General features: G+C 40.1%; 1 protein-coding gene across 2 annotated transcripts in view; it reads left to right on the top strand.

The window, feature by feature from the left end:
- WDR25 (WD repeat domain 25) overlaps window positions 1-23,651 on the top strand; it is a 68,886-nt gene that overhangs the window by 10,802 nt on the left and 34,433 nt on the right. For both annotated transcript variants that reach the window (XM_034418470.3, XM_034418471.3), the window contains exon 3: window positions 22,937-23,084. In XM_034418470.3, coding sequence (XP_034274361.2) covers window positions 22,937-23,084 — 148 coding nt within the window. The remainder of the gene's footprint in view (window positions 1-22,936; window positions 23,085-23,651) is intronic.

Genomic DNA, 23,651 nt, shown 5'->3' with positions numbered 1-23,651 from the left:
CATTTTATATATGTTTTCTTCTACCGTTGGCACCTCCCCCCTGCGTGACTAGCTAAAATGTTTCCCGGGACATCTTCCTGCTGTTGGAAATGCGGTTACAGTAATGGAATTTACTTTCATCAATGGTGGACCTGCCCGCAGGCGGTTAAATATTGGAAAAAAATACGGCAGTGGATTTTGGAAATTACACAGATCAATTTGGAATTGAGGCCCGAGACTTTCCTGTTGGGGGCAAAACCTTTGAATGTTAAATCAGGTATATGGTTCTTGTTGATTTATATTATTACTGCAGCAAGATTAGCGTTTGCGCAGGAGTGGAAAAATCAATACTTACCGATGGATTTGAAAATAATATATAAAATTAATGAGTGTGTGGAATCAGATAGATTAACTAGATTGATCAATGGTAAAAAAGATTCAGAATTTTATAACAGTTGGAAATTATGGTACAATTGGGTCCAGAAAAGGTGGGATAGAATAGATATATTTATGGACAATGTACTCACATTACACCATGGTGGCAGAATTGTATATTTCATTTGTGTATTGATGTATAGAATATATTAATAAAATAAAAAAATTAAAAAAAAGAAAACCACTTCCAAAATCTTGCAAAGAAAACTGGATGGACTTGTCCATGCAGTGTTAGGATTCAACATTGTCTCAAAGGCAATAACAACAACAAAATTATTATGGGGATATACATTGTTCTAGTATGTTCGTACTCTCTCTCTTTATTTTATAATTTGACACTGGTATTTCATTGTTCAACCACTGCAGGTTCCCCTATCTTTTTAGAACAGTTCAAACTTTTTATTATTAGCCAAGATATATGTACTGTATGTTTGTGTGTGTGTCCATGTGTGTCTAACCCTGTTTCTGAAAGGCTCAGCTTGGGGAAGGTAGGCTTTATCTATACTGTCTCTGAATTCTGTTGAATCCCATTCTTTGTCTCCCAAGAGGGAACTCAGCGTTAAATGGAGAATCCTAGTTTTTGGGAAAAGTCCTAGATACATACCTGAAAATTTTCTGGAGTAACATACAGATATAATCTGGCAGCAAAGAAATTAAGAATGATGATACTATAGTTTTTATGACTGTTTTTTTTTTTAAAGACAGTAGCATACAATATTTTTACTATTTTTTACAAATATGTGGAATCTTAAGCAGATCTGTAGTTTTTAATGGTAGATATAAGTTAAATGTCATATTTATTCTTGCTGGAATGCTTGTTCTGAAAACAATAACAAGAAGTTATACATCTGGATTTCTAACTAATATAGCAATTGCATTGTTCTGGAAATATGTGATCCAGTTAGGTTGTCTCTCAGAAGCAAGGCTTAGCATTCAATCTTTAATTGGTAGATTCTGTGAATACATTTTTCGTTTATGTTTACAAAATACATTGTAGCCATAATGATATGTTCAAATAGCCTGCTAGTGTTAGAGGCCAGCTACTGTGATTGTTATGCTTGAGGTGTCAAGTATAAGTTTCAAGCCACACACTTTTATTTTAGATGAAGCTTCGTCTCTTTTAATAAATGATTATTGTCTGAAAGTGAGTAGAACCATCTCCATTTTGTAGATTGCATGAAGATCTGGTCCTCGGTGTATTAGAGTAATGAAATAAATAGAGCTAGATAACTAGTTTCATTTATTGTATTATATAAAAAGTAAATACTCTTTACTTCAGAGGAGTCAAAGGATTGCATTACAACAGATACATGTGTGTGCATACACAACTTCTATGAAAGCTGCTAAAGTCTGACGATACTTTTAGGTTTTACGTGTTCCCTGAATAAGAAGAGAATGGCCTCAAAACCTTCCCCAACCTCTAGGCTGAGGAAGTTTTAGTTTTATGAATGAAAACAGGTAAGAATGGCTGCTGTTGCAGAAGTTATGTTTTCAGGCTGGCAGATGGGAAATAATGCCTGGGGTAACTTTTTTGCTTTATTTTTATAACATCATACTCCCAGCAGACTCCTGGTAGAGCGCAGCATGAAAACACAAAATTAAACATGCTTAAGATACTAAAAATACATTGTTTATTGGCATCTCCCAACAGTAAGATATATTAAGCCTTTCTTAACAGTTCCATTTTCACTGTCTCTGGAGGCAAGGACCATCACTAAAAAGCATGGACTTTTAGCCCCATCCTCTGAATCTTTTGCCTTATCCTCACATAGGAACTGTGAACTCTTTGCTTCATACTGTTCTGCTTGTAACAGACTGTTAAGTTTAAGGTGCCTGGATATCAAACCATGCAGGAGTTTATAGGTCAAAAACAATATTTTGAATGGTACCTGGAAGCCAATTGATAGTTCAGATAAATTTCTGTGGTTTACAAACTACAGTGGCCATAGTTAACTAAACTCTAAACCATAAGCAAACTACATCATGGCTTATATTCAATAGTAGACAATCAATACCAGATAAACAGTCTGATATGAAACACTACCCTAATCAATGAAGAAATCATATCCCAACCAGGTGTTACATGTAGTCTACCAGTAAATTGCTCTCTCTCATGCACTAATGATGATGCCTAACCTGGTACAGGTAGTTCTCCCTTAACAACCAGCAACTCCATTGCTAAGTGACACAGTCATTAAGCGAGACATGTGACTGCACTGGACTGCAACCTCACTTCAATTAAGTGAATCATCCATAGTCATTAAGAGAGATATCATGTGACCATGATTTGTGATTTTATTCCATTGACTCTGCTTGTTGGAAGTCAGCTGTGATGTGCACAAATGGCAATGTGTGACTGTGGATGTTGCAAGAGTCATAGACATCTGAGGGTTGCAAAGTGCTCAAATCTTGATGATGAGACCACAGGAATGTCGTGATAATCATAAGTGTGAAGACCGGTCTCAAAGTCACCTTTTCAGCACTGTGGTACCTTCAAAAAGTTGCTAAACAGAGCAATCATTAAGTAATGTCTGTAATGAAACAACCAAGCTCAGAGAATACCCACAATCTAATAATGCAGTATATTAAATAGATCAACTGGATTTGTTTCTGACAAATCGTGTGGAATTGTATTTACCTTAAAGCTGCCATGATGGACATTTATATTTTAATTTTAAACATAAAATTAATCCATGCATGCACTGATTTGAAAGAACATAAAAACGTTATAATCTTATTTAGGAATGTGAATTATTAAAGAAAGTTTGTTAGTATCTTGAACATATTTAAATATTAAACATGATTAAACTTTAAAAAGAGACTTCTGGCAGTCCATTGAAAATGAAAACGTGAATGAAAAGAAGGAACTATGTAAGTTGCTAAGATAAAAATCTAGCTAGTTAATATTTGCAGATCTTTGATTCATTCTGCACTGGTAAGCCTGACTTGGTGTCTTGAAATCTCTTGGTAGATTATCTAATATATTTGAATATTTAGGAACTGATAGTGTTTGCTTCTATGGTGTACTGCAATTTATTGATTTATCACACTTAGAAACCATCCAACTCCCTCACTGAGTAACTCTGGGTGATGTACAAGTAAAATTGCTTAGCACATTGTAAGCCGCCCTGAGTCTTCGGAGAAGGGCGGCATATAAATCAAATTAAAAAAAAAAAGTTAAAAACATAAAAACTGAATATAAAAAAAATAAAATTCAAGGTAAAAGCAAGGATGATTAAAATTCAATATTGAATATTAATTAAAAGGTGAGGGAGCAGCTTCAGTAATTATACTGCTAGATTCTCAGACACTCTTGACTTGCTTACAATTCTCTAAAGAGCTAGTATTTTTAAATTAATATAGTAAGGGGTAAGGTATCATACTGTACGATCATGGACTACTGGCAGGGACCATCTAGCTATTCATGTAAAAATAACATAGATATACCTCTAAGTCATAGGTTGAAACTATATGCTACATGAGACAAGTTCTTTATTAAAGAATATTTCATTTCTTTTTGTTTTTGGAGAGAAATAATGGTTGGAATTAAAACATGTGATTCTTTTCTTATTGAAATGACCTATTGTTTAAGAAAAAAACCTTGGTATTGTGATAATTGAATCACATTCATGTAAGCAAATTTTGTATGTGCTGTGGGTTTAGTCACATTTTTAATGTTAAAGTTGGCTAGGCACAGCTTCATTGAAAATTTGAGCTCAGAATGCCGTATTTTCAGGTAAGAAGTATGTCTAATTTTCTAGAGCAAAAAAAATCTTGATTACAGTTTTAATGATAGCTTAAGTGGTGTTTTCAGATGTCTAGCAATCAAGGTCTTGTAGCAGACAACTTGAATTATCCCTGTATCTATTCATGATCACATTAGGATGTTCTAAATGGAAATGTTCCCATATTGCTAGTTAATTAACATTAATTACTAAATACTATACTTAACTGTTGATGTTTCTTGCCTATCAACTTCAGTATTAATATATTTAACCCATTTTTATAGTAACTGACGTTAGATAACTCAGAATTAAACACAACAGGCCATAGATACAGGATTTTGGTAAATTACAAAGCAGACATTCCTGAGTCAAATTAGTAAATTTAGGAAAAAATAATACAATAGCCCAGTGATGGTTAACCTTTTTGACACCGAGTGCTGAAACTGGAGTGCACATATACACACACACGTGCCTGAGTGCTGGAACCCAAAAAGGAGCAGCTGACCGGTGCGCATGCGTGCGGCGGCCAGTTGCTCTTCCGGGTTTTGTCGCGTGCATGCGCTGTCGAGCCTTGGTTGGGTCTCGCCATCACTAGGGAGGACGACGAGGAGGGGGCAAGCTGTTGGACTCTCCGGGGGCGTGTCATCAGCTGTTTGAGAAGTCTTTACCACCCGCACACAAAACGAAGCAAACTCTTTCATCGGAGATGGGGGGGGCATGGTGTTTGCAGATGACGCTGCCTTGTGCTGTAACAGAGGCGCGCTCCTCCTACAGGCCAGCTTGAGGAAGGAGGGATGATGTTGACTGTTTGATTGTTAATTGATTTATTGTGCTCCTCCTTCAGGCCAGCTAGGGGAAGGAGGGGTGATGTTAACTGTTTAATTGCCACTTGATTTATTGCTGTGTATATAAAAGGCGCTACACTGCGATTGCGTGTAGCGCTAACTTTAAACCTTGTTTCCGGCTTGTGCCTTTCTCCTGCCTGTGTTTGCTGTGCTGAACCTAATTAAAGGATTGCAACTGCTTTATTCCGTTCTGGTGTTGGCTTGTTTCCAGTGCAGTTGGGTGGACTGGCCGAGAGAAAGTTAGCGCTCCCCCACTCACCAATTTCAACTGCCTACGTTCCCTAGCTGCAGTCCGGTGAGAAAGGCTGTCGGTGATGGCAGAAGGGACGGCGCTGGGTGATTCGGAGTTGGAGGTCCCTCTAGAGGCTGACGTGGAGGAGGTGGTTGTGGAAGAGGAGAAGCTACAAACTGCAACCCCTCATCAACCGGTAGTCAGATCCAAGCTGTGCCAGCCACGTGAGGAGGACTGTGTGGAGACGGCTGGTGCGCAGAGTCAAGGGCTAGACCCTTCGGGACAGATTTCCAGTGGGGGCTGGTGGCCTAGTTCTACTCATACCGGGCCCCAATGGCCATCTACCCCCCCATTGGGTCCGTCATTTAGAGGTTGGCGGGAGAGACGTTGGACAGACGAGGAAGAGGCGGATTGGGGCTATGATAATACAGGGCCTGAATCCATGCTATGGATGCCATAAGAGATCGGTTTGGAGAAGGGAGTTTCCGGGACACCCCGTCTTGGCAACCCTGGGCCGCTGGGGCGGAACCGTTACAAGGCAAGTCTTGGCAGGATGAGGGCCTTTCCCGGCCAGAGGCTCGGTTTCGCATCGCTAGCCCCAAATTCCGAAGGGAACAGGAAACAGGAAAAGGAAAAGGCCAATTCGAAGACCGGGACTACCACCTGCCTAAGAGGGAGGATAGCACCAGGGGCTCCGAACAGCCATCGACCAGAAGAGAGGTAGGAGCTGGAAGGTGGGCACAACGTCCTGTGGGGGAACGGAGGCCCGTTGAAGATCTGAGGAGAGATGGGGAGAACAGACCGCCTGTACCACCCCCAGCATGGATCCCGGTTCCTGGGATGTGGGCACCACCTCCAATCTGGGGCCCTCCTGCACTGCAAGCCACCTTTGACGGGAGCCCAGACCGTGTGGCGTTGTTCTTAAGCCAGGTGGTTAGTCATCTAGACCAGTATGGTCGCTGGTATCCATCACAATGGGCCATGGTGGTAGCCATTACAGCTGTGTTAACCGGTGATGCAGCAGACTGGGTGGCGGGATTACATCGCAACCATGCTAGAGAACTAATGGACGTGGGTAGGTTCTTGGAAGCTCTCCGGTCTGCTTTTGAGGATGACTCCAGTGTACAAATTGCGGAAGGAGATCTTGTAGCCCTCAAACAGCGGGGTGTTCCTGCAAAGGACTATGTACGTGATTTCCGGAAAATTGCTAGTCGCTTAAGGGACTGGCCCGAATGGATGCTAGTCCAGCAATTTCGGATGGGGCTGGATCGTGAGTTACGTCAAGCCTGTGCGTACCGAGGCCTGGCTCCGCGCCTGAACTGGACATTACACTCCGGGAGTTTAGGCCTCGGTCGGAAGTTAATGTGGGACAGAGACGGGTTCCCACGGAGAGGGCCTCAGAAAAGCTGCCAACCACGCGGGTTCAAGTACCTCCGCCCAGCAGCGTCCTACCTGAAAGGTCTCAGCGACCGGTGTTTTGTTGTTTTCGCTGCAATCAGATAGGACACAGAGCGGCTGAATGTCCTGTACCTCCGGTACGAGTACAAACCCGAAAGCCGGCTACGGGGGTAGCGACCAGAGGCCGACCACGGCAGCCATAAGAACATACCCAAGCACTTCAAGGACCAAAGTCCGTCGTAGATCATCAGGTTCGTGATATTACACCAACCACTGTGGCGGGGAGATTCCCGGTGGTGTCAGGGGACAGTGATGACAACGAGCCGGAGGACCCTATGGTGAGCAAAACTGTGTTCCCTTTTGTCATACCTGTGGTGCTGAGGAATCCCCGAAACACAACGGGTTTTCAGTATGGTGCTTTAATAGACACTGGATGTACCCGTTGTCTGGTGCGGAGAAGTGTGGTGGATGCTCTGGGCCTACAGATAAAAAAGCTAAAAGTTCCTGTGAAGTTCGAACAGATGGATGGGTCATTATTGGGGGGGGGCGCCTGCTAACCACGTAACTGAACAAGTGTTGTTGGTGATAGGTGAACATCAAGAGTCCATCCAGTTTATTGTGGTTGAAAAAATGATAGAGCCAGTTATTCTGGGTCTCACATGGTTAGATAAATGGCAACCTCACATCTGGTGGGAGGGAGGTTATCGTAAGCTTAGAATCCCTTTGGGACCTGCTGTCCCGTCCCCTGCTTCTTCAGTGGGACAGTCGAATGAGGGACAGGACAATAGCTGTGCCTCCACAGAGGTGTTGCTTACACCGGACTTTCCTATTGTTTACCAAGACCTTTCAGCCGTGTTTAGTGAAGAGGAATGCGAAGTACTACCCCCCCATCGGACTACGGATTGCGCTATCGAGTTGGTGCCTGGGGCTAAGTTACCGAAACCTCGGATGTATTCCATGACCCAACAAGAATTATCCGAGTTACGACAATATATCAACAAAAATTTAGCTCGAGGTTTCATCGTCCCTAGTAGATCTAGGATGGCTGCCCCAGTCTTCTTCAGGGAGAAGAAGGACGGTGGGGTTCGGTTATGTGTTGACTTCCGAGGTTTGAATGGAGTATGTATAGAACATCTATACCCCCTTCCGCTTATGAAGGATTTGTTAGCTGCGCTATCTACAGGACGAGTATTTACAAAACTCGATTTATGGGAAGCGTACTACCGAGTACGTATCAAACAGGGCGATGAATGGAAGACCACTTTTAACTGCCCTCTTGGTAGCTACCAATATAGAGTTATGCCGTTTGGACTTCAAGGCGCTCCAGCGGTGTTCATGCAGCTTATCAACGAAGTTTTGCATGAACATTTGTATAGAGGAGTTCTTGTTTATTTAGACGACATTCTAATATATACGCGCACCTTGGAAGAACACGTTGTGTTAGTCCGTCAGGTTTTAGAGAAGTTGTTAGCGGCTAAACTGTTTATAAAGTTTTTGAAATTTGAGTTCCATAAGTCGAAGATAGATTACCTCGGGTACAGGATCTCAAGCGATGGGATAGAAATGGATCCACGTAAAGTCCAAGCTATAGTTGAGTGGCAAGCACCGAAAACCAGGAAACAACTCCAAAGTTTCCTTGGTTTCGCGAATTTCTATCGTCCCTGCATTTGCCGCTATAGCACTACCGTTAACAGACCTGTTACGCACTAAATCTCCTGTGATAAAACCAAGACCAAACCAGTTATTGCAGTGGACAGCTCAATGTCAAAGTGCGTTTGAACAGTTGAAATATCTTTTTACCAGAGAACCGGTACTTAAACACCCTGATCTGTCTTGTGAATTCATCGTTCAAGCCGATGCTAGCGACGTTGCTGTGGGAGCTGTGTTGCTGCAAAAAGATGAACAGGATAGGATACGCCCTTGTGCTTATACCTCACGTAAATTAAACACCACAGAGCGAGGGTGGGCGATCTGGGAAAAGGAGGCCTTCGCTGTCCGTTGGGCTCTACTTACGTGGCGTCACATCCTGGAAGGGGCTACTATCCCATTTGAGGTATGGACAGACCATAAAAATTTAGAGGCATTACAAACGCCTAGACGTCTGTCCCCAAAACAACTACGCTGGGCACAATATTTTCGAAGATTCAATTTCAGACTCAAATATGTGCCAGCAGGAAAGAACTTCCTCGCCGATGCACTTTCTCGTATGCCACAATATAACAGTAAGCGCGAGGAAGTAGTGGAATCTCTTATACCACCTATTGAGAGTGGGCATGCAGTTGCGGCGGTGTTACGGAAAGAAGCGTCCTTCTTAACGAATCTTCGGATAGCTATCAGCCAGGATACGTGGGTAAATCAAAACCAAACGTCAGTAATCTTACGAGATGGATTAGGGTGGAATGGGGATCGTTTATACATTCCAGAACCGCTTCGAACTACAGTTTTAAGACGGTGCCATGATGCCAAACCAGCAGGTCATTACGGTTTCCTTAAAACACTTCAACTGATTAGACGTCAATTTTGGTGGCCACGAATGCGTGGTGAAATTGAACGTTATGTTAAATCGTGCCCCACATGCGCGGCAGCAAAACCATGGTTAGGAAAACCACTTGGTCGATTACAATCGGTGGCTGATCCTAGTCGTCCGTGGGAGGAAGTGGCGATGGATTTTATAGTAGACCTACCGCCCAGCAATGGACATACCGTTATTTGGACAGTAGTAGACCTATTTTCAAAGCAGGCGCATTTTATACCCTGTCGGGGTTTACCATCTGCCCGACGATTGACAGACATGTTTATACAACATATCTACCGCCTTCACGGGGTCCCGAAGCGTATTATATCAGATCGAGGTGTCCAGTTCACCGCCCAGTTTTGGAGATCTTTCATTCACAGGATAGGGTCCACTCAAGGATTAAGTTCAGCCTTCCATCCCAGTACAAATGGAGCAGCTGAACGGGCTAATGCCGCTGTGGAACGATATCTACGTTGCTACGTTTCGTATCAGCAAACTGATTGGTCTGCCTTACTCCCGTTCGCTGAAGTCGCGTACAACAATATCAGCCACCGTAGCACGGGATTTTCTCCTTTCCAAATCATCTATGGAAGAGAATTCCCTGCCATACCTGAAGTAGAACCTCCAGCTACAGGGGTATCTACACATTCCGGTTGGGCCGACAAGATCCGACAAACGTGGCCAGCGGTAAAAACGGCGCTTCAAAAAGCAGCAAATGAATACAAACTTTATGTTGATAAAAAAAGAGCCGACCCAAAACCGTTTTCTGTAGGGGATCACGTGTATCTATCGACAAAATACTTGAAATTACGATTACCTAGTAGGAAACTAGGTCCCAAATACATAGGTCCTTTTCCTATAATACGTGTGATCAACCCTGTCACTGTCATGCTTAAGCTACCTTCACTGTTAGGAAAAATACATCCTGTTTTTCATAGCAGCCTCCTTAAACCTGTCAAAGAGGAAAGGCCCACACATCAGCCTGTTTCCCCGGGACCAAGTCATTCAGATCAATATGAGATAAATAAAGTATTGGATTCACGTCTACGTAGAGGCAGGTTACAGTACTTAGTACGGTGGAAGGGTTATCCACTAGCACAAGCATCTTGGGTAGCAGCTCCAGACGTTCATGCCGACCGGTTGCTCCGTCGGTATCATCGTAAATATCCAAATAAACCAGGTCCCAGTGGGTAGAACGGTTGCTATGCTAACATCTTTATTTTATTTCCTGCAGGTGGACTCCTGGTAGAGAGGAGCCGCCTGTCGAGCCTCGGTTGGGTCTCGCCATCTCTAGGGAGGACGACGAGGAGGGGGCAAGCTGTTGGACTCTCCGGGGGCGTGTCATCAGCTGTTTGAGAAGTCTTTACCACCCGCACACAAAACGAAGCAAACTCTTTCATCGGAGATGGGGGGGGCATGGTGTTTGCAGATGACGCTGCCTTGTGCTGTAACAGAGGCGCGCTCCTCCTACAGGCCAGCTTGAGGAAGGAGGGATGATGTTGACTGTTTGATTGTTAATTGATTTATTGTGCTCCTCCTTCAGGCCAGCTAGGGGAAGGAGGGGTGATGTTAACTGTTTAATTGCCACTTGATTTATTGCTGTGTATATAAAAGGCGCTACACTGCGATTGCGTGTAGCGCTAACTTTAAACCTTGTTTCCGGCTTGTGCCTTTCTCCTGCCTGTGTTTGCTGTGCTGAACCTAATTAAAGGATTGCAACTGCTTTATTCCGTTCTGGTGTTGGCTTGTTTCCAGTGCAGTTGGGTGGACTGGCCGAGATGCGCACTGGCTAGATGCTCTCTTCCAGGTTCCGGTGCATATGCTGGCCTTCAAAGATTACTGGCCGGTGCACATGCGTGTGATGGAATCCGGAAGAGCAGCTGGTTATGGCGTGCGTGCCCACAGAGAGGCCTCTTCGTGCCACCTCTGGCACATGTGCCATAGGTTTGTCATCATGGCAATAGCCAATAACATTAGAAATAATATCAGTAGCTATTACTATGTTTGAGATACTCTTATTCATGTTTTGTTTTGTATTTAGTTTCTTCCATTGAGTCAGTTTTCAGCAATTCTAAATATGAACGTTTCTTCAATCAGACTGTTAAATGGGCATGATTTTCTTTGTTACAGGTAATGTAGTTTTAATTACCATGTTTTTATCTTTAGTTTTAAAATCCTTTTTTTTCTATTTCTATTTCTATTTCTATTTCTATTTCTGTATTTTCTTTTTATGCTGACATTTTGTTTAGGAATATTAAGGCTGATTATAAACAAATGAAATCTCAAAATTTGATTCCCTCCTCAAGCCAGTGGACAGATTTTGATCATGTTTTATATTGTATAAATTCCAGAGTTCCTAAATTTTGTACTGCTCCCCTCAATTTGATCCTGACATTAGCAGACAGTTTTATAAACATTTGAAAATAACATTAGTTTAATCATTTAAAAGTCCTATTTTTTTTTGTAGCCAATTTGATTTTATAAGATTTGTGTTTTGTGCTGGCACCCCAAAGTGGTATATCATTTATATCATTATTTTATTTTATTACATTTAAATTACCCCATAGCAAAGCTTAAAAGAAGATGGAAAAGAGAGAAGATGCTTTTGAATTATATGCTGTAGTTTGATTCTACAACAGTGAATAATAGACTGTTGTGCACTGCAGCTAGATTCAATTGATTATTGTAATTCCCTCCACTCCCCCACCAATCAAAGACCACACAGGCATATGGAAATAATCCTGAAGCTTCAGATGTTACAACCCCCCCCCCTTTTTAGAAGTTAGATCTAATTGCTTTTTGAATATTGGTAAAGGTAGAGCTCTTTTGAAGAGGTTTTGGTGATCAGCTGTATTAACATTATCTGTCTCCTGATTAATAGTATTTTGTATTGACTCCATTTTTTTAATTTAAATAATTGCTTTTAACTATAATCTTAATTCATGATTATTTATTTAATCTGGAAGTGGATTATGGTTTTAATTCTATGATTTCGTTGTTAACTACTGCGAGTTCCTATAGAGTATGGTAGTGTATACATTTGATAAATATAATTGACCTGTATTACTTGATTTATATTCTTACTTATTGTAGAATTAACAATAAAATACTATACGTATTGGTTAAAACTAGGTTCAAATTATCTTACTTTGGACATTATGCAAAGATCTAGCTCTCTGAAGAAAGCTCTATTGCTGGGAAAGGTGGAAGGAAAGAGAAAAAGAAGATAACCAGCATCTAACTGAATGGCACCCAATAAGGAATTTGCTCTATTTTGAACCAGTTGGATTGATCTCCAAAGATATTGGCATGTAAAACACATTGCAGTAGTCCAACTATTATGGTAATAAGACATGAGTCAGTATAGGAAGATTCTCCATTTCCCTGATGGGTCATCTGAGATTGGGCATAACCCTCTTGGCCACCGTCTTCATCTGCCCATTCAACAGTAGCTTCAAATTCAGGAGGATTCCCAAATTGCAGACCAGTGACTACATGTAGAAGTAACTAAAAGGGGAGAGTGGACTGAATGCTGCAGCAATTACTAGGCCAAACTCTCTCCCTCCCCCCCTCACCACCAGTTGGAATAGCTGATTGAGGAAGAAGCCTATTTCCAATTCCCAACCCTCACAACAGGATGTTGCAGCTGATGGCATCAGAGGTTGCTACCAACCTGATAAACCTGGCAGGAGCTACCTGCCAGATTGCTGGTAAGTTTCCCAAATTCCCTCTGGAAACTGTTCTGATCCATCAGGCATCTAAGGCAGGTCATTCTAATAAATCTCACCACCATGTGCAGATTCCTGATGGCAACCAGTCTTATGTAGACTAGGAAGTTATCTCTATCCAGAATGCAGCATGACCCCTCAGAAGTGAAAACAAGAGCCAATATTTGTCTGCCTGCAAGATTCAGGCCAGAGATGACCCGGGACAGCCCATGATTGCCATGGAGGTCACAGTCTTATCATCTCCAACCTAGCACTGAGGACATAGAAGTTTAAACTACCCAACTCTAAAAGTGAGGAATTAAGTCAGGTATCTTGAAAATAAATTGATTGGAGCATTAAGGTGACCAATATACCAGAAGGATACTCAGCTTATCTCTGTGTTCCAGTTTAACATGCAGATATTCACAACCTATCACTTTTGTGTGAGATATCATTTGGTTACTCTTCTGATATAGAATTCTTTGTTAGCTACAAATAAGTTGACTGTTTACTTGAAAATGCAGCACTCTTGAGTTTATGCATGCAAAATATGCAATAACTGGAATTAAAAAATTGTAGACATTATAGCAGATGGGTCATAGCCTAAAACTGAAATAGAACATAAAATGACTATTAACTTCTGTCATTTTTTTCTTTATTAACAGAATAATTTTAACTAAAAACATACTAATTTATTTATATAAAGGATTTTTAAAAGCAATCAGCACATTCCTTAGGAAGATGAAGTAAGTTTATATTTATATAAAAAAAAGCATTTGGAAATGGATGGCAATATTTACATATAACACAGAACAGAAGAAAGATCCAATTTGTAAAATGCCTGGGAATTCAAGTGGTAAATTTAGTAAAGGATAATCTAAATGAGCAAATAAACACTAGCTAGGGTTTTTAAATATTGCTAATGATGTTTAGATGTAACTTGTAAAGAGATTTAGCTAATAAAGTTTGGTAAAGTAGAGAAATAGGACGTTGGATTTGGGTTTTTCTTCTGAATAGAATTTGGAATCAGAATTCTGAATAGAATAGGTTTCCCTAGTTTTCAATATTATTTTTTTAAATAGGAAAAAATCCACTGCAGCTGGGACTTAAACATGCTACTCTGACTATGGTGTGGCATGATCTCCCGAATACCTGCTTTAGATACTTTAAAAGTTGTTTTGAATGCATCAGATATTTAGGTAGCTGTCTGTCAGTTGACAAATAGGTCACTGAGTGCTTCAAAAGCTGGTTCAAGCAATGACAAGCTTTACTGAGGAGAGAAATGTGCCTTCTTTCCTATAGGGATTATCTCTGCTAGCAGCCATTAGTTCATTTTTCTTGCTGTTTGGTTTATTCTCCCTGGATGGATTTAAGACACAGAGAGGAAAAGTATAAGGTTATGTGCATAGTCTACAAATTTGGAGTGGTGTTGATTGTCTCTTGACATCTCTTCAGTGAAAGTTCTAAATATCTTGCAATCAAAGTCAGAGGGACAATCAATTTAGTGCAAATAAGGGCTGTAGTGTCTCTACTTCCCCGGGGATATTTCTGCAATAACTCCTGGCTTCTGAAAATCCCTGTCATGAATGCTTCTTAAGAAGTTAAAATTAAAATATTTGTTAACCCTGGTAGCTGCTCTTGTCTGTTGGGCAAAGACTGTATAGTTTGATCTGTCAGGATTTAAAGATCGAGGGGTGGATTATTCTGCCTTCGTCATGCAGGCTGGACTGTTTTTCAAGTGATTTTCTCTACTTTTTTAATTATTGAAAACTGTTGCCTGGCATGTGCTTTATAATGATATGGCCATATTAAAAAGGCAGATAGTGAGAGAACTAAAAGCACATTCTGATGGTGTTAAAAATTACTTTGAGGGTGGTCGTTAGAGCAACTGGTTCACTTTCTCCCAGCATGAAAACTGTAATTCCAGATAGCTTTATGAGTAGTGTTACAGCCAATATTGTTAATGAAAAATGTAATGCACAGAGTGATGCTGCTCATTCTACAAGCTGTTTACCATGTTAATAATCATATAGCGCATGTGTGAGATCCTAAATGAACAATTGCTAAATCTACCAAATATTTTAGAAAGTCTGTGTAAGTACAACATATATGTAAGTATTTCGATACTTGTAAGCAGTGGTGGGATTCAAATAATTTAACAACTGGTTCTCTCTGTTCTAATGACCGGCTGGGTGGGTGTGGCCATGGTAGATGTTGCCAGGGTGTGTGACAGGCAGCATTCGGCCTCCTGCACCCCCCTGGGAGCAAAAACGAGCCGCGGGGGGGACAACGCACCGCCCAGCTGCTCCCCGTTTTGGGCCTAGTAAGCCTCCCTGCAGTCTCCTGGGAGCAAAAACTGGCTGCGGGGGGCTGCGCCACCCCTCCTGCTCCCCGTTTTGGGCCGTTTTGTTATGTGGCAGGTGTTTGTCTGTTTAAATTTTATGTACTAGCCATGTAACAGTTTGCCTTGCCATGTCTCCTTTCTATTCTTCACTTGATCTTTCTTGTAGGCTACTTTAGCCTCTTCGATATTCAGTAAAGCCTTCACGGTGAGATAGCTCTGATGTATCTTCTTCACTGTCCTTCAGATATTCTTTCAATGCCTTTTTTCGTTGTTGTTATTTGTCGCAGTCAGCCAGATATTTAGACTGAATTTAGGTTTTTTATCCACTTATTGAGTCATTTTCCAGAACCTGAAATGATGATAGCATTAATTTATGTACATTTAATATAGCTGCCCATTGGTATAGACTTTGGGTGGGTTACAAATATGAAAGAATCAAATCCATTAAAAATATATAAGTCCATACATTAAAACAACCATACAATAACAAATCAAACCAAATCAGAATCCCCACAAGCAGATCAACTCCAGTCCTGAAATCAAAGCCAAGTCTTAAGTTCAGAATCCTAGAAAAGAGACTAACTATCTGTATTTCTGGAGGGATTGGTTGGCAGACAGATATTGTTGACGATAGATGGTTTTTTGGAATCCAGCACCCATGCAATAAAGGGCTTTATAGTAATGACCAACATCTTGAATTGAACATGGAAGCCTACTGACAACCAATCCAGCTCATGTAATATTAGTGACATATATATTGGGACATACAGTGACCTATCATATTGGGAGGTGATTTAAAACTGAGTATCATCAATGCATTATTGAATGCTGAATCAACAATTTCATGTAGGAATTAAACAAGAAAGAGGATAATGGCAAACTGTGAGACACTCCACCCTAAGGGACTGTGGATATGATATCTCTGCCCATCAGTACTGTGATGACCCAGGGCACAGCACAGAGATAACACAAACAGCTAGCAGTTCAAACTGCCCCTTTAGTGCTCCAAATCCCCATAAACGTTCTCACATTTTTGGCAAGTCCCTGAGCAGAGTGATAATAAACCCCCACATAAACCTCAAGCAGCCTCTGGCTGCAATTAGTCCAGCCCAGCGCTGTCTGCACCAAGGCTGCATCCCAAATATATTTGGCAAAACAAGAGCAAAGCAAGGAATTCAGGGAGCAAAAGATCCAGATAACTAGTCCAGAACGCCAAGAAGGAATGCAAGGATTCTCGGCAAGTCCAAACGTTGGCGTACAACACTTCAGGAATTCAGTGTTTGTTCCCAACAAATGCCCCTCCCCATGGCGTTTCCTTAAGTCTCATTCCCCAGGTGTGCCTGGTGAAGCTGGGTGGGGCACTCTCCTCATGAGTGGCCTACTCCGTTTGTGCTGATCACGCCTTCTCTTCACTCTCCAAGCCCTTGCATCAGGAGGGGGTGGTTCTTGCTCCTCGTCTGAGCTCTGTCTCTCCTGTTCATCCTGCCTCTGTTCCTCCCTGCCTTCACGCCTTACTAATTCCAAACAGCCTTGCCTGGACTGACTCTGCCCTTTCCCAGTTTCCTTCAAGGCCAATGGAGCTGCCCTCTCACTCGCTGTCAGTTTTTGTTCCAGCTCATCTTTCATCGCAGATTCGGACTCCAACAGGGGCATGACAAGTACCATTGAAACTGACCTGCAGCTGGTTCAGAAGGATGATGATCTCAGTCTGAAAACTGTCTGAATTGAGTCCAGATAATTTGTTTCCTTCAAGATCCTCTGTGACTTGTTCTTTGACCATGAAGGAAAAGTTGGCAATTAGATTATAATTGTCTAGAATGGAGAATCAAGTGATTCTTGAAGATGGGCTTTACTACTGTCTCCTTCAAAGCAGGCAGATCTAGTCCCTCTCTCAGAGACAGATTCCACTGAATGGACTCTTCCCTTGACCATCTTCCAGGCCACCTTAGTAGCTCAGGAGGGTCCAGGAGGGTCCAAGGACCTAACAAACAGGTGGCCAAATTAACATACATCACAGAATCAAAGTCAATCCAGATAACCTCACAAGATTATAACCTGGGAACTTTCTTGGACTTGTGTAGTTGGAATCCTATTACAAACAAAGCAACTTTATTCACCAGAAAGCTGCAGCCCTGCAGATGATTCTGTGTCCCAACTTACCCCCCAACAGGGAAGAGAAATGTTTTTGATACATTAGGGCAGCTGTTCCCTAAAGCTAGAATAACTTTAGGGTAGAATATTCCATAGCAGAATTCAACATTATGAAATAAAGCATTTAAATTCAATGTGGAACATGTATTGTTAAACAGGTTGAATTTTCCTTAGTTTTTCCATTTCATTCTGCCTGTACACTGAATGCTAATATTTATGTCTTCTCTTTTATAATGAAGGAGAATGCTATATTTCTTCCTTGAATTGTCAAGTTTGCTCATTGCATGAGGAAAAGGAAACAAATTACAGATAGTCCTCAACTTAAAACAGTTCATTTAGTGACCATTCTAAGTTATAGCAGCACTGAAAAAAGTCATTTATATCCATTTTTCACACTTATGACCATTCCCACGCTCACATGATCAAAATTCAGACGCCTGGTAACTGGTTCATATTTATGACGGTTGCAGTGTCCCAGAGTCATGTGATCATTTCTTGTAACTTTCTGAGAAGCAAAGTCAAGGGGAAAGTCAGATTCACTTTTTTTTAAAAAAATTTTGATTTATATGCCGCCCTTCTCTGGAGACTCAGGGCGGCTTACAATGCGCTAAGCAATAGCCTTCATTCTTTTGTATATTTATACAAAGTCAGCTTATTGCCCCCACAACTCAATTTCTCAAGTCCTCAATTTACCTACCTTAGAAAGGATGGAAGGCTGAGTCAACCTTGAGCCTTGGCGAGATTCAAACCTGCAGTAATTGCAGGCAGCTGGTCTTAATAACCAGCTTAATAACAGGGTGCCTTAGACCACTGTACTACCAACACAACAACTGCAGTGATTCACTTAACAACCGTGGCAAGAAAAATCATAAAACAGGGCAAAACTCATTTAACAAATGTCTCACTTAGTAACAGAAATGTTGGGCTCAATTGATCGTAAGTCGGGGACTACCTGTAATTAGCATTCAGTTTTCTCACCAACTCTGAACTGAAGTTGTTGGAATTGCTGTTTTTAGATTTAGAGAAAGATACTAGTTATTAGTTATTAGGATAATATTTGAGGCACATTTATAAATATTGCTTTGGAGCTTTCCAGCTGTCCAGCTTTTCAGCTGTCAACATGATCAGAAAACAAACATAACTCTGGTGATGTGTACTAGCATTGTGATTAGGCAACTATGGTGCACTCTGCAGGACTAGGTTGCAAGTGTGGAGCTATCTACCAGTCTTGGAACTCACACAGCAATAATCAACCTAAATATAGACAAGAGGAAAGAGCAGCAGCTAAATCTCTTTTTTTAAAACCAGCAGCATCAAACCTCAAATGTACTTTTATGTAGCTCAAAGTGCAGTTTTAGAATAAGACTAATCACAATGTTTGCAGGGAAGGCGCATCCCAGAACTAGGCACATATTGTTGTGATCTCATCAGTCCAAATTATCAATATTGCAGTATATAGCTTTTCAGTGAAGGCCTGCCTTCTTTTTAAAAAATTAAATCCATGAATATTTTGATAAAAAGCCAAAATATTTAAGAAATATAAGATATTTCTCTTATATAGCAGGGCTATCTATATAGGCTATATAGGGGACAATGCCAGTGTCAGCTTTGGAAGCCATTTTAGCACCGGAAGCTTCCACGTTGCCATCTTCTTGTGCTTGGGAAAGTAGGAGGGAGGATTTAGTAGAGGGATTGTAGTTAAACATAATAGCATTCTTCTTTTTGGTCAAGGTCAGGATGTTACTGCATCTGGAGGAGGAGTGGTTGAAGTGGTGGCTCAAGATGGGACGGATGGTGATTGGGCCATGTGATGGACTGAGGGGTGCAGGGGCTGGATTTGCGATGTTGAATTTCTGAGGGAAAACCCGGAACTCTTAGATTTGGGTTTTCCCAGATGTGCCAGTATACCTACTCTAATAAATTGGAACTTTGAGAAAATGCCTGTCTTGGATTTTTAATTGGAGTTGGGTTGTTCTGGAACGTAGACAGCCAGAAAAGTACTAGGATGGAGTTTTCCAGCATGTTTATCAAAGATATACTCTAAACTTTATTATATAAAACACACTAATTGTGTCCGTTTGTCATTAGAGGTTTGGTTTCATATCAAATATGAGCGGACTTGTTTTAGTAGAAATTAAAATACAAAAAATCTGTCACAGCTAAAACTTCAGTGGAGTAGATAATATTTTAATAACTTTTAATAAAAGTTTTAGCTGTAATAGGAAAAGATAATGCAAGCTAAAAAAGACAAATGAAAAAATTGCAAAAAAGAAAAGAAAAAGAACTCTAAAAAGCAACTTCCCATCCTCAGCATGACAAGTATAAACAATTTCATAATCTCTTCACCCTTTTTAAATTACCAAATGTAAATCTCTTCATCCCATAACTCATCTCTTAACTTTAGGCAAATCCAATAAGTAATATCTTCTCTAACCAGGTGTCAGCAAAAAGTCCAAACAGAGCCTAAAATAACATTAATTAACATATATAAAACTCAATATTCTACATTTCAACTTTCAGCTGTAAGCAAAACTACATTTAAAAGGCATAAAATGGTCCCAATATCCTAGTGTAAACAAAAACCAGAAGTTTAACATGACAAAGAGGGACCATTTATAAAAAAACAAATTCACAAATATCCTTTACTAAGGGGGAAAAAAGTTTAAACAACATGTTAACTGTAAGCAAACCCAACATAGAACCCATTCCATTCCAAATGCTCAACATTCCGAAGAGAACAACCCCAAATAACAACATATCCCATTCCCATTATCATTAGACCAGGGGTGTCAAACTCAAGGCCCACAGGCCAGATCCATCCCGCAGGGTGCTTAGATCTGACCCACAGGACCGCCCTGTAAACAGCGAGGGACCGGCCCATGGTGCCTCTGCCAGCAATAACAGAGCTCTGTTTTCGCTGGCAGATCACTGCAGGAGGCCATCGCAGCCGAAAACAGAGCCTGGGAGGGGTGGCCCTGACATGAGTGATGTTGAGCTGGCCACGCCCACCCAGCCCCCGAGGTCAAACACAACCTTGATGCGGCTCTCAATGAAATCGAGTTTGACATCCTTGCATAGGCCAACAATTAAGAAGCAAGCAATACCCCATCAAGGAACTATCAAACAAGCTAACAATAAACAACAGTCCAGTCAAGGAATCGTCAAGACCACTTCCACCAATACTGAAAGGGAAAGCCACTAGTAAAATAAGAGCAGACTCCATTGCCTATTAGCACTGATGTTGTTACCTAGTTTGGTAATGAAACAGTTGCAAGAAAACTACTGAGCTGGGAGAGCACCAAGAAACCACATATCCCTTTCAAACAAACATTCCATATCTCAACTCTTAATGATAAACCCACATTTAGCAAAATATAGAGTAAGCCCTTTAATGAGATGCTTGTTTGCTTCTTCCAAAGAAGGAGAAAATGCGCCGCTTGAAGTTTGTTAGGGACATTGTCTATTCATAGTTGATCATTTAAACATCAGAGAGGAGCTTTTAAGTAATTTACAACCTGTCTTTTCCATTTTCTTCAAGCAGCTGTTTTCTGAAAAGGGGATGCCCTCTCACATTGCACCTGGATATGATTTACTCTTTATTAGTCTAGTGAAATGTGGCAGACTCACCCAATCTTTCTAAAAGTGTTATTTCCAAGAGCGTTTACAGCTTCTCTGCAAATAAGATGAAATAAACTATTTTGACAGTAGAACTTACTCAAATATATTCTCAGAGACTATTGTAATTCATTGCCCTGCAGAGCATTTTGTTTTTGAGGACTAATAAAAAGACTATTAAATAAAGGCATGTCTGTTAACATGCCAAAAATGAAGTTACCGTGTGGTGATGAGCTCCTATTGTGGTTACACTGAATCAATATATTTCAACCAACCAAGGCCTATTCGAACATTTATTCTTTGCCCAATGTAGTATTTATGGCTTGTTCCAAATACTACAAACATGTTTTTTGACATAAGGTCTGATTCTGAAATTACCATACTTTGCCATCAATGCTTTAACTTCACCCTCTCCCTACAGCTAACAGAAATTGCTTTAAAATAATAATTCAAGAATGTTGAAATCATGATGATCCATATCAACTCATATCTATTCGAATATTAATTTAATAGTAGTTCTAATTCTGAAGATTAAAATTGCCTGAAAAATTAATTATAGTGTGCAGCTTGAAAACTAAATAACCAAAAGTTTTAAAGCAAAGTAAATGATAGTAATCAGGAATGTTATTTTCATCATTTTTACTGCCACAGGTTATTAGCATTATGCTTAATACAAAAAAGGAAATCAATATAATGTCTCATAAAGAGACCTATGTACTAGCCTTTTAACAGGATATTACTTTTCTGATAAATTTTGTAGATACATTTCTTATTAAAATGATGAATACAAAGCTGATAGCTTTTGATTAATGAAAAAACTTGATTATTCTGAAACCAAAAGTATAATTATAGGTTGCAATTTCTAATGTCTAGTCAAATTTTGTGGAAATTAAATCTATCTAATTTTCCCTGGCTATTAAAACAATTATCCTTGTTTTCTTGTATTAATCAGTTCAGCCTTGGCCAAGCTAATTACTTACAAATTTGTGGAGCCATCTCCAGTCAAAATGTCTGAGATCATGAGATACATTGTTTGATACATTTGGAAAACATTGGATTTTTCTGTTAAGTCAATATAGAAATGTGTCTTTTATGGCAGATTGGCCTCATGGGAATATGCCCTACTCTTTCAAGCATTTTGTTCTGCAAATAAGAAAAAGAGTTAGATGTCAACTTCAAAGAGTATAGTATTGTATTCTTTATACTCACTGAAATAAAGGGCACTCAGTATTTCAGTGCTTTGGAATATGTGTCAGTACAGTACAGTAGACTTTCTCTAACCAACACATGTAAGTGAATGTCCTCATTTTAGACAATTATTTTTTAACCTAAAAGTGCTAGAAACAGAACAAATCTCTGTAGCAGATTAGAAAAGAAGGAATGAATGAACATGTTTATAGATTTACTGAATATGCTGAAGACAACAATTCATATACCTTTCTTAATGCAGAGTACTCTGTGGTCAAATATTTATTAATTTAAAAAGATCTGTGCATTGTAATATTCTGTATTATTGGTATATTTAACGTATTTGGAAGTTCTGTTTGATTTTTTTTTTCTTCTATTCAGGTCATGTCTGATTCTTGGAGACTGCCTGGGCAAGTCCTTGCATTTTTCTTGGCAAGGTTTTTCAGAACTGGTTTGCCATTGCCTCCTTCCTAGAGCTGAAAGAAAGTGACTAGCACAAGATCACCCAGCTGGCTTTGTGCTTAAGATGGGACTAGAACTCACAGTCTCCTGGTTCCTACCTTTATGCCTTAACCACCACACCAAACTAGCTCTCTTGTTCAAATTATCTCATTTTGTCATGTACTGAAATGTAATTTTTAAAAATTATATAAATAAATAAATAAATATTATTTTATGATGACATTCTGGTTACTCATTGAAAATAGTTCAGTAGAAATCAGTACTGCTTCCTGCTGACCCTAAAATAAGTTATTTAGTTATTTTATATTTTTTTAGAAATGTATATATATATATATTTCAGGTTTGGGATGCTGTGGATGAAGGACGCTGCTTGAAATCATACTTTATCCATACCGGTGCTGTCCGAGCTATTCAGTGGTCTCCCTGTGGAAGAAATGCACTGAGTGGAGGCTTTGATTTTATGCTTCATTTAACAGATATTGAAACAGGTACTAATACTCTTAAGTAGTTAGCACTAAAATGTGGTTAATATATAAAAGAAATACCAAAAACCTAATAGTATTTGGGGGTTGGAAATACAATACCATCTTCTTACTAACTGGAATATTCTGCTAATTTAAAAAAAAATAATTGCAATTTTGGTAAGGTAATTTGGAGACGTTGTCTTCTGTAGGCTAAATTATTGTTAAAATCGTTTTACGGGCAGGGAGTTTTTGATGTGAATAAGCATTCTGTTATGTGAAACTGTTTTATACATTGTAGCTGCAACATGTTTAAGAAGTTCTGATTCTGGTTTAAAGGTAAGAAGTTAAGATGTTCAATCTATGGTCAGCTCTTCCTTTTCTCTGGGGAAACCACAAGACTGCTGATTGCTCTGTGTAATGGTATAGCAGTATTTTTCAACCTTGGCAACCTTAAGATGGCTGGACTTCCTCTCCCTCACATCTTAATATTGAAAAATGCTATGGTAGAGGCTTATAGAGATGATGGGAGAAAGAAAGGAACCAGAGTCAAGTTAGTTATACAAAAGAAACAAGAAATGCAGTGATACAGAA

Source organism: Pantherophis guttatus, chromosome 1, assembly GCF_059756535.1.
Source record: "Pantherophis guttatus breed Tessera chromosome 1, ASM5975653v1, whole genome shotgun sequence".
In the NCBI taxonomy this organism is placed as follows: Eukaryota; Metazoa; Chordata; class Lepidosauria; order Squamata; family Colubridae; genus Pantherophis; species Pantherophis guttatus.
The sequence above is the reverse complement of the archived record's forward strand: the minus strand, read 5'-3'. Positions and strand labels throughout refer to the sequence as shown.